Source organism: Rutidosis leptorrhynchoides, chromosome 8 (assembly GCF_046630445.1).
Source record: "Rutidosis leptorrhynchoides isolate AG116_Rl617_1_P2 chromosome 8, CSIRO_AGI_Rlap_v1, whole genome shotgun sequence".
Classification (NCBI taxonomy): Eukaryota; Viridiplantae; Streptophyta; class Magnoliopsida; order Asterales; family Asteraceae; genus Rutidosis; species Rutidosis leptorrhynchoides.
In genome coordinates this window covers 351000475-351020721 of record NC_092340.1, presented here as the reverse complement: position 1 = coordinate 351020721, position 20247 = coordinate 351000475, and the positions used below count along the sequence as shown (strand labels likewise).

The 20247-nt window shown below is 31.1% G+C and overlaps 1 protein-coding gene across 1 annotated transcript; it reads right to left on the bottom strand.

Moving 5' to 3' along the window:
* Positions 1-16532: 16532 nt before the first annotated feature.
* LOC139862821 (zinc finger transcription factor YY1-like) lies at positions 16533-19755 on the bottom strand. Its single transcript, XM_071851454.1, has 6 exons — positions 19641-19755; positions 19445-19503; positions 18998-19200; positions 18448-18537; positions 17958-18101; positions 16533-17213 (listed from the first exon to the last, which is right to left on the bottom strand). Exons 1-6 carry the CDS (start codon positions 19724-19726, stop codon positions 16683-16685), a joined length of 1113 nt encoding a protein of 370 aa, XP_071707555.1. The 5' UTR covers positions 19727-19755; the 3' UTR covers positions 16533-16682.
* Positions 19756-20247: the final 492 nt, after the last annotated feature.

The following is a 20247-nucleotide window of genomic DNA, read 5'->3' as shown; positions in this document are numbered from 1 at the left end:
CCGCCTTCAGAGCTTAGGTGAATATCCATGTCGGAATAGCTGTCGGAATAACTAATGGAATAGCTATCGAAATCTGAGGGACTCGAACTGATTATAGGATTCATCTCGTACGATCAGATGAAGGATTTTTGACAAGAAATATATTATAGGATGTAGATTAGTACCCTGTAATACATAATTTACATATGCATATATAATACTAAAATCCCGTAAGTTACGGAGGAATCTACGGAATATGTTAGGTAAAGTTAACAATAACAGATACGCTAAGATATGAATTTATCTATACACTATCTATGCAAGAGAAGCAGTAAGACATGTCTAGACTAAGAATGATAAGCAGGTAATTTCCTAAGGATGATAAGCAGATGATTTCCGACACGAAATGATAAGCAAAACTTTTGACATGTAGACACGGTCGAAGTCCAGACTCACTAATGCATCCTAACGACTTATCAGTTAGACTCACTAATGCAGACCTGGTTCACTAAGACCACCGCTCTGATACCAACTGTGAAGACCCGTCCTAATCCATCCGGACGAAGTCCATATCGATTATAAATGATTCATAACAGTTGATTACATTGCGAGGTACTTGACCTCTATATGATACATTTTACAAACATTGCATTCGTTTTTGAAAGACAATATCGAAAGTTGACAGGCATGCATCACATTTCATAATATATCAAACTATCAACGACTTAACAATAATCTTGATGAATTCAACGACTCGAATGCAACGTCTTTTGAAATATGCTATGAATGACTCCAAGTAATATCTTTAAAATGAGCAAATGCACATCAGAAGATCTCTTTCGTACCTGAGAATAAACATGCTTTAAAATGTCAACCAAAAGGTTGGTGAGTTCATTAGTTTAACATAAATAATCATTTCATAATTTTAATAGACCACAAGATTTCATATTTCCATTTCTCATAAACATACGTCCCATGCATAGAGACAAAAATATCATTCATATGGATTGAACACCTGGTAACCGACATTCACAATATGTATATAAGAATATCCCCATCATTCCGGGATCCTCCTTCGGACATGATATAAATTTCGAAGTACTAAAGCATCCGGTACTTTGGATGGGGCTTGTTGGGCCCGATAGATCTATCTTTAGAGTTCGCGTCAATTAGGGTGTCTGTTCCCTAATTCTTAGATTACCAGACTTAATAAAAAGGGGCATATTCGATTTAATAATCTAGCCATAGAATGTAGTTTTAAGTACTTGTGTCTATTTCGTAAAACTGTTATAAAAGCAGCGCATGTATTCTCAGTCCCAAAATATATATTGCGAAAGCATTTAAAAAGGGATTAATGAAACTCACGCATATAAATATTGAAAAACAGTTAATAAAGCATTTGCATGTATTCTCAGCCCAAAAACGTAAAGAGTAAAAAGGGCAAATGAAACTCACCTAATGTATTTTGTAGTAAAAATACATATAACTATATTGAACAATGCAGGGTTGGCCTCGGATTCACGAACCTATATCAATTATATATATTAACTCGTATAATTGTAATCGGACAAATTTATATATAATTAATGATATGAATTTATATTAAAAATTTATAGGTTTTCTTAATAAATTAAATATATTCATTTTATATATAGACAAATATTAATATTGTTAAGTTTTATATATTGAGTATAGTTTTAATAGTTATTTGATAAATTAATAATATTAAATAAATAATAATAAAAATTTGTATTATCTTTTATTAATAATAGTAAATACTTTTAATAATAATAATAATTATAGTAATAATAACCATGATAATAATAATAATGTTAAAAATGTTAAGTTGTATTTATAATATTGAATTTTAATAAGTATATAATAATTTTAATAATTATAATAATGAAATTTTTATTAATAATAATAATGCTAAAATAATAATAATAATAATAATAATAATGTTAATAAACATGAAAATACTTATAATAATAATAAGGATAACTATGATAGTAATAATAATAATACTTATATAATTGATAATAATGTAAACTATATTAATAATAATAATAATAATAATAATAATAATAATAATACTAATAATAATAATAAAATCATGATATCAATAAACATAATAATAATAATAATAATAATAATAAATATAATAATAATAATAATAATAATAATAATAATAATAATAATAATAATAATAATAATAATAATAATAATAATAATAATAATAATAATAATAATAATAATAATAATAATAATAATAAAGGGGATAAAATTACTACCTCATAAGAATAGGTTCCAAAAATAAATAAATGCCCTTGCCAAGACTCGAACCCGCAACCTCTACTTAACTTGACAACACACACAACCATCCATTTATTTCTCATATAACCGAGATTTTAATTTTTATTTATACTATATTTCGGTTTCTTCATCTTCTTCTTAATTAAACAATTCAAATCCTCATCTAATTTCATCTCTCGTCACTTCTTGGCCCAATCATGAAAACCGGATCTCGGCCCAATAAAAAAAAGTGAATTTTAGCCCAATGCCCAATTTAAACAAAAGTCCAGTACATGATTTGGGGTTACCCGGTTCATTTTGTGATGACCCGGAAAATTTCGACTAATTTAAACCAATTCTCTACACGATTTATTATTTTGGCACGTTAAACAAAGTCTGTTAGATTGAGTCTCAAAATTTTAGAACTGTTCATATATACAATTATCTTTGATTACTCTCAACGATTCATGAACAATTATATGTATGTATATATATATATATATATATATATATATATATATATATATATATATATATATATATATATATATATATATATATATATGTACAAGTAAAAACGACTTTCCTACAGTAAAACCCTAGTTGCTGCAGTAAAAATGACTTTGCTACAGTAAAACACTATTTGCTACAGTAAAACACTATTTGCTACAGTGAAACCGTATTTTGCTACATTGCTACAGTGCTACAGTGAAACCGTATTTTGCTACTTTGCTGCAGTGATTTGCTACAGTAAACACTATTTGCTACAGTAAAATACTATTTGCTACATTAAAATACTATTTGTACAGTAAAACACTATTTGCTACAGTAAAAAACTATTTGAGACAAACTAGCAAACAAAAATAGAAAAGGCGGCCATGCGATCGCATGGCAAAAACACTGAAAACTCATGCGATCGCATGAGCTACAGTAAATGGAAAAGTATTATAAAAGGTCAGTTTGCTCGACGAAGTAATACCATCTATATCTCTCTGATCATTCTTACATTTATATTATAATTATAATTATAATTTATAATTTAAGTTTAATAATAATAAGGTATATACGCGGGTGTTTTAATTCGGGTTTCAAACCGCTTTAAGCTAAGGAAATATTGGGTATTGTTCGGGGTATTGTTCTTGAATCCAAGGCCAACCATACAGTCGTCTACCATCATTACGTCTACGCAATTTACCTACAATATTGAATCGCAATATTGAACTGTGAGTTTATAGTCTCCCTTTTTAAATACTTTAAATATTTTTGAACTGAGAATACATGCAATTTATTTTAAACGCGATAAGACACAAGTATATACTAAATTCTACACTGAGTTAAACCGAAAATCCCTTAGCTTTGGTAACTAGTAGCTGCCAGTACATAGGATATGGACTGGTGGGCGCGAATAATTGTATATGGATCCATAGGGCTTGACATCCCCGTCCGAGCTAGAGCGCTAGCCTTTTAACGGACGTATGTTATTTGAGTTTAAGACACGTTGGTTTGCGTGTATTAAAACGAATGGGGTAATTATCACTATAGCGTTAAGTTTAGTTACCAGGGTGCTCTGTTACGTAGAATCTATTGATAAACTTTTGATGAAATCTTGTGGTCTATCTTTATATATGTTTATGACTCGAGCAATTAAACCTATAACTCACCAACATTCGTGTTGACTTTTTAGCATGTTTTATTCTCAGGTCCTTAGAATACTTCCGCTGTGATGTGCTTGTTGCCTGCATGGAGTCTCTCATGCTTTGTACAAAGTTTATTGCATTCAAAATAAAACTGCGTTGTGTAAAAAATAATTGGACTGTGATGTCAACCTGTAAATTAAAGACTTATGTATTTCGGGGTTTTGCTTATACCTAAGCACTTGCCCACATGTTTATAACTTTCTATGTTTAGAAAGTCACTTATTTTAATGAATGCAATATTTTATCAAAACGTATCATATAGAGGTCAAAACCTCACTGTGGAATCAATGATTAACGTGCCGCGTCAATAGCGATTTTGACGGGTCGTTACACATTTGTACACCGTATTTTATTTTCAGTTGTCGGCTTCAAAAGTAGATCAGACATACCAGTAACCAAACGCAGAAGAAGATTCATAGCTCAGGGTTTCTTTAATTCGTTAATAAATCAATCGATCAGGCAGCATATATCAATATATAGTTAAGTAATCGATTCGTCATTCTCATCGGTATCGAATCAATAAGAGATTGTTGTAGTAATTGGGGTCTGTCAATTATGAAGAAATAGACAATCAGATACTACGGGTACTGCATCATCCATCGATTTAATTATTATCGCTTATAATCACCATCGAGTCTCTACAGAGAACATAACCCGTAAATGGGTGTTCCTTTTATTTGTTTATTTATTTATTTAAATAATTATATACTTTTATTAACCATCATCATTCATCGTAGTTTGTAATTCAATTCATTCATATTTTATTGATGAAATCTATCTGTTGTTTCATATATAAAAGAAAAATTGAAGTATTTTGCTTTCTTTTGTCGAATTGTAAACAGGTCTGATCTGTTTAGTGTAAAAGGTTCGATGGTGTTTGTGTGGGAGGTTGGAAGTTTGTTTGATAAAGGTAATGGTGGTGACATTCGATCAAAACAGGAAAGAAAAAGTATAGCTGTAGCAGGTGATGACTCACTACGGTTTATGGTGGTGGTTTTAACAGAAATAAAATGCAGTAGGTCTGATGTATTCTTGTTGGTTTTGCTTGACAGAAATGAAATAGTTACAGCAATTAAATATGTTTGTTGTAGTTAATGGTAATGGTAATTAATGAGAGTGGTGGTGATAGCAAGGTGACGGGTTAAATGAGGTAAATGGGAGTGCCGGTGATGAAGAAGGTTGAGGTTTTTGGTTGCTGCACATTCGTCTAAAAACAGAAGAAAGAGATGCAGTAGTTATGTGGTTGTGATGTTGTGTTCACGAAAGGAGAAGAAAGGTTATTATTGTGGCTATGATAGTGGCGGTTTGTTTGATCAGAAAGTAAGATCATTGCAGCAGTAGTTTCGTAATAGGTTTATTGATGACAGGTTTGTTCATGGTGCAGGGTTGTCGTTGTGGAGGTAGTGGTTTGATCTAGGGATGTTTCTCAGTGATGGTGACTGTGATGATTATGGTTTTGGTTGTAGTTGCATAGTGGTCTTGGTGATGATTTGAATACAACAAAAAGGAAAGAAACAGAAAGATAAACGTGTACCGGTAGTAATCTTGGTTGATTGTCGACTTGAAGAAAAAGAATAGAAGTTGAGTAGCTGTTGCATAGTGTTGTTTGTATCGGTGGTTATGGAGATCATGGTGACCGATGAGGATGATGTTCAACAAGATAGAAGTAGAAACAATGAGAAAGAAAATGCAGTGGGGATGTGGGAGATGACTCAAAATAAGGAAAGATGATTTCTCATGTGTTGAAATTAATACGAGTAAAATATAGTAAAATGATTGAGTTGATTACAACTGTAAATGGAAATGAGAGATAGTGATGTGCATTTTAACAAATGCATGAATGTATGTATGTAAAGGTTAAGACAGAAATAGTAGTTATTGAATTTAATTTACTATGATTAGGCTATGTTGGATTGTAATGAAAAGTGGAATGAATATATGAGTGCATTTGTTTATATACGTAACAGAAAGTTTGGGTGAGTATTGGTTTCTACGATTATATCTCGTTCCATTTGAGCTCAATTTGATGATCTACTTTTAGTATTTATTTATTGCTTGTAACAAAAAGATTACAACTTTTCTGAGTCTTGTCAATTGTTATAACTTCCTAAAAATAGGTATAGTCCAACATAATTATGCTAGATTATTGATATGTTTCGAGTCATACGTGTTAGGCTTTAGGTTATGGAAAGCCTAGCTAGTAAATAGTAATAATGGTTGTGTATGGGATTATTAACTTTGTTATAGTTAATCAAAGAACGTTTAACTAATTAATAAATAAAAGGCATATTAAGTGTTGTGTTACGGTTAAACAAATAATAATAGACGTCTCATTTTTGGTTTCTTATTAATGGTAGTTTTATCATGGAGTGATATCGTTTACCAAATAAATTTGAAATCATATGTATATACATTCAGTATACATTATATATATATATATATATATATATATATATATATATATATATATATAATAATGTCATATATCATTTTATTTACATAATTAATTAACTCGTATAATATTCCAAATTATATCTCACATTAATATATATATTCATATATTTTAATATATCTATATTTATTTACAATATAGTTGTTCGTGAATCGTCGGGAACAGTCGATGGTCAATTGAATAGTTCAACATTTTTGAGACTCAACATTACAGACTTTGCTTATCGTGTCAAGATCATATGAAATTAAGTTTAAATTTGATCGGAAATTTCCGGGTTGTCACAGGTGGAGTGTCTGGATACAACACTAGCTCCTTGAGAAGCCGCAACTTATAAACCCTTACATCCCGTTGAAGAATTCACAATCACCAAATGCTCTTACCATAAGATCCTAATGCTACCACTAAGTGAAATCTCACTTATCTTCTAGGTTCCTTTAAGAAGATAATTTACAAGTAAACTCACAACTAAGTTTATAATCACTCTTGCTTGAATCACACTAAATTGATTACAATAAGATTTGAATGATATCAGTAAATGTATGGAATAAGTACAAGAGGTGATTCATCAAGTTCTCAGAGGTTTGGATTTTATGGGTAAGAGAAATTCAAACCCGGATGTCTGTGGCTCACCCCACGGTCGACCGTGGGTCGACCGTGCAGCTATGATCTCTGAATTTTGTAGCCGTTTGAGATCTTTAACTTTATCTTTTTTCCTTATTAGGTGGCTGCAATTAGATGCCAAAAACATCTGAAAAGACCTGCATTACCCCTTTTATCTTGGAAGCATTCTTTAAAGTTGACCTTGGCTTGAAAGAGGTAAGTCACTTTTTACTAGAGGTGTGTCATTGATTTCCTTTCAAGGCAAATGCAGAATTTTGATCCCATGACCAGCATATGCTTCCAAACTTCAAGTCGCAAGTCTTCAACCCTTTTATCAACATTATTTTTGCAAGTATGTGCTCTCATTGGCTACTTGCAAGCTTCCAAATTAGACTAACTTATTATTATATGAAGACTTTTGGGAGTTTACACTAAACTTTTATCAAACACATGGTTAGTGCTTAACGGTTAATCAATTGGAAAGCACCTCTTTAATTGGGACTTAATGACCATCTTTAAGTTTTATTACTTTTAATTTAGATTTATAAAAAAACACTTTGAAAAAGAACTTTTAGCCATACTTGAATGTTTAACATTAATCATAAGCTAAAAGTGTCATTAAGGTGTCATTAAGTGTGATTAACCAAGATTAGTGTTTAGTGACCAAAACTCATTTGAATATGAAGGAGGCAACTATTCTAAGCATGTTTAAATAAGTTTTGTAAATTATAGATGTCACGAAGTAGTTAAACATTTTTCGATCAAAAAATCGGACATGAGAAACTGCGGTCGACCCACGGCTGATCGTGGAGTCGACCGTGTACCTTGTTTCGAAGAATCAAGATACAGGGCATCCACGGTCAGACCTGCGGTCAACCGTGGACCGACCGTGCTCCTTCAGTATGTTTTCAAATGACTCTTTTGACTTATAGGTTTTGTGTATTGGTTGTTTGCTAGAGATTGTGTAGGCTTGTGAACTTGTGTTGTTCTATATGTGTAACGACCTGGATTTTTCCGTTAATATATATAAGATTAATATTTACATAATTAAATGTTTCCAACATGTTAAGCAATCAAACTTGTTAAGACTCGATTAATTGAAACGAAATTTATGTAAACGTTTAACCACCCAGTTTGACCGATGATTCACGAACATTATAACTTGTAAATGACATGATAATATATATATATATATATATATATGTTTAACATGATGAAATTATAACTAAGTATCTCATTCAATATATTACCAATAAGTTATATACATAAAATGAGACTACTAACTTAAGAATTTCGAAACGATATATATGTAACGATTATCGTTGCATTAACATCTTAATATATATATATATATATATATATATATATATATATATATATATATATATATATATATATATATATATATATCGTATTAAGATATATTAATACACTATGTTATTATGATAATATAACAATTTAACATCTCATTAGATATAATAACAATAGGTTAATTACATTAAACGAGATCGTTAACTTATAGGCTTCGAAACAACTCATACATATAACGACTAACGATGAGTTAACGACTTAATTAAAATGTATATATATGAAGTGTATTAAGATGTATTAATACACTTTTGAAAGGCTTAAGTACATATATCAAAATACTTGTACTTAACAAAAATAATCACAATTGTATTCCCATTTGTTTTCATCAAGAATTCTACTCGTATTCGCTCGGTATTTGCACTCGTATTATACCCAGCTTCTAGATGCATTTACTATTGGTATATACCAATAAAAATTTGCTCCTTAACAGCCTTAAATGATTAAGGAACATGTGAAACCAAACACTTGTCAAGTAGCATGAATTATTTAGCAAGATTACAAAAATATTACTAATCATTCATGAATTATTTACAAGAAAATAAACTTACACACCCTTTATATCTAACCCATTATCCACGACCAAAAACACCTACAAACACTTTCATTCTTTAATTTTCTTCATCTAATTGATCTCTCTCAAGTTCTATCTTCAAGTTCTAATTGTTCTTCATAAATTCTATAAGTTCTAGTTTCATAAAATCAAGAACACTTCCAAGTTCGTTAACTTACTTCCAATCTTGCAAATCCATTTCAAGTGATCATCCAACCTCACTAAATCTTTGTTATTTACAGTAGGTTATCATCCTAAATCAAGTTAATATTCATATTCAAGCTTTGATTCGATTTCTATAACTATAACAATCTTAATTCGAGTAGAAATCTTACTTGAACTTGTTTTCGTGTCATGATTCTACTTCAAGAACTTTCAAGCCATCCAAGAATCCTTTGAAGCTAGATCATTTTTTATCACTTCCAGTAGTTTTACCTACTATACTTGAGGTAGAAATGATGTTCATAACATCATTCGATTCATATATATATAACTATCTTATTCGAAGATTTAAACTTGTAATGACTAAAACATAGTTTAGTTAATTCAAAACTTGTTCGCAAACAAAGTTAATCCTTCTAATTTAACTTTTAAAATCAACTAAACACATGTTCTATATCTATATGATATGCTAACTTGATGATTTAAAACCTGGAAACACGGAGAACATCGTAAAACCGGACATACGCCGTCGTAGTAACAAGGGGGGCTGTTTTGGGTTAGATAATTAAAAACTATGATAAACTTTTATTTAAAAGTTTTTCTTCTGGGAAAATGATATTTCTTATGAACATGAAACTATATCCAAAAATCATGGTTAAACTCAAAGTGAAAGTATGTTTTTCAAAATGGTCATCAAGACGTCGTTCTTTCGACTGAAATGACTACCTCTTACAAAAACGACTTGTAACCTGTAACTCCAACTATAAACCATCACTTTTTCTGTTTAGTTTAATAAATTTCAGTTCGATACGAGACCATAGCAACTTGATTCACTCAAAACGGATTTAAAACGAAGAAATAATGGGTAAAACAAAATTGGTAAAAATTACTAGTTTTAGCTACGTAAATTTTATAACAAATCTATACAAACCATAACTCAACTAACTTATATTGTATTATACATGTATTATGTAATCTTGATAGACCATAGACACGTATACAATGTTTTGACATATCATATCGACGTCATCTATATATATTATTTGGAATAACCATAGACACTCTATATGCGGTAATGCTCGAGTTAGATATACAGGGTTGAGGTTGATTCTAAAATAATATATATACCTTGAGTTGTGATCGAGTCTGAGACTTGTATACACTGGGTTGTGGATTGATTCGAGATAATATATTGATTTATTTATGTACTACTAACTGTGGACTACTAATTGTGGACTACTAACGTTGGACTGCTAACTTAACAACTTAAAACGTCAACACGTAATAAAAATGTTGTGAATATATTTCAATCATACTTTGATATATATATGTATATATTTGTTATAGGTTCGTGAATCGACCCGTGACCAAGTCTTATTTTCCGACGAATTGAAAATCAGTGAAAGTGAGTATATAGTCCCATTTTTAAACTCTAAAAATATTTTGAGATGAGAATACATGCATTTTATGTTTTACGCCATGGACACAAGTACTTAAAATATATTCTACGTTGAGTTGTACCACATTACATATCTTCCCTAATAGCTTGGTAACTAATATTTACATGTTGTAAGAACATGTAAGCGCGAATCCTATTGATAGATCTATCGGGTTTGACAACCCCAACCGGGCTAGTCGCTCTAATATCGTAAACGGTTGCATAGTACTTCGTTTTTACTACACTTGGTGCAGTGTAGGGAGATTACATAATAAAGGGAATATGCCACATTAATGGCTAAGTATGGTTACCGAAGCGCTCAACAACTTATAGAATATCTTTATTGAAATATTTATAACTATGAAATCTTGTGGTCTATATTTATATCGATGCTAGCTTTAAACCTATATATCTCACCAACCTTTGTGTTGACTGTTTAAGCATGTTTATTCTCAGGTCCTTAAGAAAGTCTTTCGCTGTTGCATTATCTGAGCAAGCTGTGCATGGAGTCTCATGCTTTTGTTTAAATAAAGTGTTGCATTCAATAAAACCTTTGTCATGTATTATATTCGACTGTTATGTCACGTGTGTAGTATTTGGAAACCGATGTATTATGGAGATTATTTCTTAAATAATCGTCCACTTGTTTAAAACATGCATTATGTATAATAATAGTGTACTTTTTATGAAACGAATGCAATATATTCTAAAACGTATTATATAGAGGTCAAATACCTCGCTATGGGACCAATGAATAACGTACCGCGTTTATAGTAATATGGACGAGTGGTTTCAATATGTTTATTTAAGCACACAAGACTTGGTGTCATCATCAAAACAAAGTGGTTAACATTTGAATATTAATATTGGATCACTAACCAACATTCTCCCCTTTTTTGATGATGACAAACCTATGTAAGTGTGCTTAAGCGTATAGTACAACACAAGTGTTAAATCACTTACCATACACTTTCTCCCCTTTTGTCGAAGCAGAAAGGTTAGCTCCCTCCTGAAACTAAGCGCGCCCTAGAATAATGCTCCCCCTTGAATCTTACAAAGCGGTTGATGAAATAGCTCCCCCTCAAAATGTGCCACATAAGACTCATAGAAAAGATCATTTAGTACACACATAAGTCATAATGAGAGTACATAATACATTACATAGTCTATTTTGGAGGAAAGGGGAAAGTAATTTTTTTTTCCCCGTTTTTTACGATTTTTTTTTCCAACATTAAGAGCATACGAAAATATGAACATTTAAAAAAGACATTTTGTGATGAATGTTATTATTTTGACGGGAAACGCTCAAAGAAAAAACTGATAACATGCATCATGCGTAATGTTATTCCTGAATGTTATTCTTCGAGCGTTTTTTTCCATCTTATGTTGAGTTTTTTTTCAAGAGTTAGCCTCATTTAGAGTTTAGGGTTTAGGGTTTTGGGTTTAGTCTCTAAACCCAAAACGCTAAATCGTTCGTGTTAAAAATTCAATCTAATCTCTAATTTCTAAACTCTAAACCTAATTCTCTAAATCCAGAACCTTAATTTCTAAACTCTAATAGCTAAACTCTAATTTTACATAATTTTATTTTTATTTTCATGACTTTAGAGAATCATACAAAGTTATCATAATAAAACATTTGCAATGCAACGTTTGTTTTCCAATCTTAATCTCGTTGATTAATTATCATTTTTCAAGATATAACATTATATAATTAAGTGGTCATGGAATTTTCCTAACTCCATTATTTGCATTTTTAAATTTTATTTCTCAACTACTTTGTCCGAATTAATAAGCATCAATCAAGCACCAAATAAAAATTACAACGCAAAATATTTTGTTTTATATTGAATTTTTTATCAAATAAAAAGGCAGACGGATTCACATCGTCTACTAGCTACGTACTTAAATTGTTTAATTGACTGAACCGTGAGTCAAAGTAAAACACGCCAAGCCTAGTCTTTTTCGATACGTAATATACTAATATCTAATTCGATAATCGTATAAAATGACGAAGATCGAAATACGAACAAATGACATGTATGTTATTAGTATTAGCAATGTTGACCGAATCTGTGTAAATTGTATTCAAGAAATGTGAGAGAATATAATCAGAGAAATGCCAAACGTTGGACACAAGTACACAACTAGGTAATTTAGACAGAATCGAATACATTTTTTTAGTACTAGCATGACATAATTTATATTACGTTATGTTAAAATTATTAATTTATTTATTTTAAATCATTATTGATAATTACTTCATTATTACTATTATTTTGGATTTCAGATTTCAGATATCAATGTGAATTTTATAATAAGGACTTGAGGGAAACAAGAGCGTGGATAAAGTGTTGACACTAGTGACAAAGAGGATTGGCTAGTAATCAATTGAGGGGAAGAAGTTTTTTTTTTTTTGTTTTTTTTGGAATTTTTTTTTTCGGCATCAAGATCACACGAAAATATGAACATTTAGAAGAGACACTTCGTGATGAATGTTATTATTTAGGCGGGAAAACGATCGACAAAAATAACATTCAAGATAATATTGTTCGTGAAGAATATGAACGGTTTTTTTCATGTTTTGTGAAATAAAATTTAGCCCGATTTAGAGTTTAGGGTTTAAGGTTTAGGTTTTGGGGTTTAGAGTTTGGTGTTTTGGGTTTATTCCATAAACCCAAAACACCAAATCCTAAACCCTAAACTCTAAACCGTTTGTGTTTAAAACTCAATCTAAATCCTAAATCTAAACCCTAAATCTAAACCCTAAATCTAAACCCTAAACCCTAAATTTCTAAACCCTAATATCTAAACCCTATAAACCATAATATCTAAACCCCAATAGCTAAAACCTCAACATACGCTTGAAAAACACGATAATTGTTATATATTACTTCTTCGAGCGTTTTCCTGCCAAAATAAAAACATTTATCACAAAGTGTCTCTACTAAATGTTCATAATTTCATCTCATCTATAATGTTCGTGAACAAAGTTTTTTCAAAAAACGAAAAAAAAAAAAATTGCTTCCCCACGCTTCCCCCCGATTGATACTTCCCTCTTGATCCTACCACTATATATATATATATATATATATATATATATATATATATATATATATATATATATATAAACTTCTATTTGCGTATTTGCGTATTTTGATGTTTATTAAGACCAATCTCAACGGTTGTGTTTGAGAGCCGTCATCGCACATGCTATGGAGGGCGCCGATGACATTGTCCATGCAATGAGCCGCCCTTCAAAGCAAAACTCCTCTTCGCCCTCGAAATTTTCTTCGTATAGCATCTTGCAGCGCGACATGTTTGTATGTTAACGGATATATTTCATGCAACGACTATATTATCTTGAATTATATATATATATATATATATATATATATATATATATATATATATATATATATATATATATATATATATATATATATATATATATATATATATATATATATATAAAACACTTGAAACTCAAAACACAAAATATTTCAAAAATAAAAACACACGTCTTCAAAAATGTTGACAATTCTCTGATGGTCGTCTCATTCGATGTTTATTACGACAGTGAATTCGACTATGAATCCAAATTTTACGATTACGAACGTGGTTCAAAAATTTCGTTTGAAGACATCGACATTCGAGACGTTTGTTTAGAAAAGTTGTTTGAATTTTTGAAACAAAATGTACTGTTTCAACACACAATCGTGTTATATTATGACGACGACTGTATTCCGGGATTGTTCGCTCTCTACCTTAGTATCGAGGATCAATGGTACGATATAAAAGAAACTCTCACCTTCCGCTCAAATTGAATTTCTCTGTATCTGAAATTTGATGATGATGATGTATCTTATGAAATGGAAGAAATTCAAGAAGACGATGAAGATGCACAACACTATAACTCATATGAAGATGATCTATCTCATCCAGATTCTCGTTGAAAATAAATCGTACGAAATTTGGTTTTAGGATTTTAAAATAAAGTAGTAATTGTATTAGGATTTTTTAATTATTGTAGTTTTTAATGTTTTTAGAATTTTTAATAAATTGTAATCGTTTTATTTTTAATAATATAAGTGTGATTTTATTTTAATAATATTATTATTTATAAAAATGATTATATTATCAAAATTTAATAAAAAATAATAAAATTTAAGGAAGTATGTAATGGTTGAAAATGATATGTTATGAGAGTGTTATAGGATGAAGTGGTGAGGAAGGTGGAGATAGAAAGCTGATGTGACGCTGAAAAAAATTAAAAAAGTATGTCATGATTGAGAGTGATCTAATTAATGCATGAATAATATATAAAAAAAAAAAAAAAAAAAAAAAAAAAAAAAAAACTATATAATCAATTGGGTTCATTAAAAATGAAGTCCTCAAAGAAACATATAAAAAACCTAAAGGAAAACATCCCACCGTCGTTAACATGAGATTATTATCAAACGCTTTTATATAATGTATATATAGAATAGATAGATAGATTATATTTATATTATATATTATATATAATATATAATATATAATATATAATATATAATATATAATATATAATATATAATATGATATAAAAATATACACACATATTTTCTTGACATATTTTGCGTTTCAAGTATGGTGGGTCCCTGTTTCCATGTCATGTTGTAATAGTGTTTTGCCAAGTGTCTAGTCTACTTTACATGTCTATATTGAATCTTCTATATCAAATTATCAATTTACATATTGACTTTATTTTCCAGTACTGTATACGGTAATTGTACTTTGTTATTCAACTACTCCGTATATACGTAGTATTTAACTAGGGAAATATGATTCCACTTTGGAAGGGCATAAATACAATCACGTGATTGCAGGCAGCTGCAGCTATTTTCCCATGGTCACGAATATTCGTCCGCAATGACTCTGGGCTGCTCGCAAAGCGGGTAGTCGTCCTAGGATTAGTCGTAAAATAAGTTGGATAATCAGGTTAACAAAAAAATATATATATATACAATCACGTGCTTAGCACGTGACACCATATAACAAAGTACTCCGTATCAAAAAGATGTTACGTGTCAATGTGTCATACACAACGATTAAAGAAATATACATATGTAGATGATATATAAAAAAGGGGACAAACAACAGTAGATAAAAATGCAAAGTTCTCGGAATAAATAGTACCAATATTGTTGTTGGTACAGTGGCATATGGATTGGATAGCAAACAATGAAGAAATTTCAATGGTTGAGTGTTGGGGCAATAATAATAGGGAACCACATGAATTCTGATATCATCTGTTGCTAATCTCGAGTCTTGACAAATTGGCTACAGAACATACCACAATTTGGGTCCATAAATACTGAATCCGTCAAATATGGGTTATGACTAATGGGTCCCTCCTTGAACTAAGTTGATATGACTAGCCAGGTTAGCCTATGACCCACCTCAACCGACTAAACCGTTCGTGGATTATGGATTCTGATCCAGTAAAAAACCGTACAAACAGACTTGCTTCGGCTGAGCCCAGCCCAAAACAAATGTCCATAACTTTTTAAAGAATCAGCCCTCTTACCTCTTTGTATTTATTTACAATCTAAGCCCAAAATTAAACTCATAAAAATACCTTAGAGTTTAGGTACGTTCCAGTCTGATATCAGTCTGGTATCTATAGCATAAATTTTCACAAAATAATTACTTATAGCATAAATTTTTAAATGACAAATCACCATTGCATCAGTATTAACAAGACTCCAACACCAATAAACAAAGGTTGCAAAACTCGCTATTCGGGGAGTAATCGATCGGAACTTTGAAAAAAATTATCGGTAATTCGGAAGATTAATCGGATTGTACTTTTATACAATTAAATAATACTCCGTAAATTTCAAAACTATACGTGTATATATAGAAGAAAACCATTAATATAGACATAAACTTTAACATAATTGTATTAAATCGTTCATTTTGTTCTAAAACTTTAACATAAATGTCTAACAAAATCCAGTTACTTAAGTCACAGGATAGCTCATTTCAGTTAGTACCACAAAGGATGCATACTACTGCTAAATTACTTTTGCATCAAGATCCTCAAAACATAATTATGGATGCATACTATTTGCTTAACAACCTTTAAAATTAGCAAACCTAGTCCTCATATTCCGTTTCTTCATCATCATCTTCATCAGCACCGTAACCCCATCTTTCACCATTATCTCGATCTTCTTCAGTTTCTTCACTATCTTCATCCTCATTCATATCTCTAACCACTGGCCATGGTTGCTGATTCTTTTTTACACTTGCTACAACAGGAACATTGGCCATTGAAGCCTTGTGTTGTATGACTATAGCTGGTGGCAGCTTTACATTCGGTTTGGGTCGTTTTTGTTTCTGGGATTTGGCCCAGTGACTATCACGATCGCTGCCGACATCCATTTCATTTTCAAGGGCATTTTTAGGATTTTCTTCTTGAAAATGGCCCGGATGTTCTCTTCTCAAATGAAGATTTAGTTTGTATTCATGGATGTAAGCTTTTTGACATATTTTGTATGGGCAAGCGTACGGGCGATTGGATGATGCTGAAGCGTAAGTTGTAGGTGAAGGTTTTGTTGGTTTTGGAAGAGGCTTCTGTAAAGGTTGAATTTGGATGGGGGTTTCTACTATCATGTTATCGTTTGTCTGTTGAATTATCAAACAGTTTTCAGATAACAAGTGTTATTCCATAACATGAAAAGATGTAAATGGATAGACTAGAGGTGACCATATGGGCGGGCCAGTAGTTGGGTAACAAATCATTTTTGTATGAGGCCAGTTAGGTTGACTCGAAACACAGATTTTCAAAACATTCAGTAAATACTAGTGAATTACAGAATAAGTTACTCATATTATTAGTTAGTGTATTATAGTACGGAGTATATGATAACAAAAATATTACACTGGGCAACTTTTTGATAAATTTTAAGTTATACTCCGTATTTAACAAAAACAGTGACCTCTGGGCAATTTTTGACCCGATCGGCCCATTTCCTATTACCCTTTTAGCTATTATTCCTTCAGAAGAGAAATAGACCAAAATTTAACTAGTCGGAAACAAAGTGTGTTCTTTGACGCAACTAGTACGAAATTCGTTTTGAGAAAGTAATTTGTTTAACCTAACTGATGAAGTGAGTGAGCCTGTTTTTGTACGTGAAAATGTATAAATATTTTGACTTTCAAGGTCAAACTGACCTTGGTTTTAATTCATTAATGATGTGAATTCTATAGACATTAACAAGAAATGATAACTACATAACAGTCCTTAACAAACTCCGGAGGTGTTACTATGTAACGGATCATTATCAAATTGCAACTTTGAGAGCTAATTAGGCTGCCTAAAGTCAAAAGGTGGTGCTTTTTAAGAAAAAAAATTAGGGGAATACTAACCTTTCCATGGTGCGACAAAACGTGCTTCTTTAGCTTGTATTCATGAGCGTATCTTTTTCCACATTCACGATACGGACATACATGATAATTCTCTAGAGAATGAGTTTTCATGTGCGACTTTAGGTTGAAATCCAATGAGAATGCCTGCATTAGTGCTTAATTAATCTCTGTACATCATAGTCGTAAATTAAGCATGGTCTTATTGTTTGGTTCTTTTCTTCTCATAGTAAATGAACAAAATAAGTAAGTTTGTTTGCATTATTTTCTTTGTAGGCCCCATCTTAATTTCTTCCCACGCCATGTAACACGATATCCACATTGAAAAAATATGTTAAACTAGCGAGGACGGTTGGACCTAAATTTATATTGGAAGATACTTTTAATGAGATATATATCAACCAACAAATTAATTCTTTTTGTAATTAATTATAGTAACTCGAGCAAATAAATATGTAATATAACATGTGTTAGGGAGTGATAGAGTCATCACCTTACCACAACCTTCATGAGGACAAATAAAATCTCTTTCGCCCGTATGAATAAGGAAATGTCTTTTTAGCTTTGAACTATCCAAAAATTTCTGCAACAATAAACAATAAATATTTATGCACATGATGAGCATCATAAGTTGTAAGTAAAGTTTGCAACATCGACCCATTTAAGTTAAATGGGTCAATTCAGGTATCAAATAATCTTAAATGGGCCGAATACTTAACGTACACAAACTAGCTTGAAAGAAAACATATCAAACAATTGAAAAGCAATCCAAAGTGCAATTTTATGCATAAACCCACGTACACAATTGTACCAAAATTTAAATTATTACTGAAATAATACTACTTTTGTAGTACATTTGACACGGTAGTAAATACCAAAATATAATTAAATCCCTTTGATGTAACGTGTATCGGGCTAGTGCATATTACCGATTTTCACACATTCAACCAATCCATACGTTATTCTACATCAACTTAAACCTACGATCTAATAATCACATAAGGATGATTAGTAAAATGCACTTTATTAGATAAAAAGAATACCTTTCCACAATTCGGATATTGGCATACATATTGCCTCTCTCCATGAACATGTGAATGCTTCCGTAAAGCCCCAGCATCAATAAACGTTTTTCCGCACCCATCGTAGCTGCAAAGGAAAAGAACTTCACTTGTTGGTTCGGGTTCACGCGCAACTGCCTCCTCCACCACTTTCGGCTTCTCCTTCATTGCATTTAATTGAGCCTCTTCTCATACAAACACACACACACACACAATAAATCTAACATCATACCAAAGCAATCGTACCATGAAAATCGACATTTTGAGACACTAACAATGTTAATGCTTCCATTGATGCACTTCTGCTTATGCTAATATTCATTCATTGTTACAATTATTTCATTTGTAAACACAAAATATTTCATCATCACATAATACATTATTTACTTATAGTAAAGTAAACGTGTAGGTTGTAAATTTAGGACTAACCTGTGACCCATTTCATAACCAAGCACTTGCCACCTGTTGTGACAACATCCTGTGGCACCCTGAACAAATGAGTGAGAAATTTAAACAAACAGTTGATGTGCATTGAGTAGATCATAACACATACATACATTGTTGTATGAAAAACTAAATTAAATTTGAAAAATAAAAATAGAGTTTTTTAATCCTTGAAATGTACCATTTCTTGAACCATTTAACAGCAGGAACTTTCGATTTAACAAAAGTTCTTCGTTCGAAGAGGTTATGGTATGAATGATGTTCCATGAATGAAGTATTTATTGTTTTTGCTGATCGGATTATTATTTGGGAATTTAGGGTTTTTTTTATAAAGTGTTTTGAATTTAGGGGGAAACTTGGAAATTGGAAATTTGGGGGTTACTGGATTTGGAATAAGTTGCGTTTGAAGCTGGCAGGTGTAGTTTGTACATGATATGGAGGATGGATGGTCCAAATTGATAGAAAATCGTGTGTAATTTTAGTTCAGATTAACGCAGCGGATAGTTAAATAATAGTCAATTATTATTTTATAAACCATTTACAAAATCAAATATTCATATATTTAAATTTAATAAAACATGCACATGATTAACGATCCCAAAGATCAAGTTACACCACTAATAATTGTCAAAATATGTAATTCACAAAGTGAGTAAACGATATACCTTTCTTGAAGAAACTGATGAACGGAGAGAAACCTTTCTTGAAGAAACTAATTGAAGGAGATAAACCTACGATCAAAAGTATGACCGTCTCTTAGGGTAGTCCACACTACACTTCAAACGACG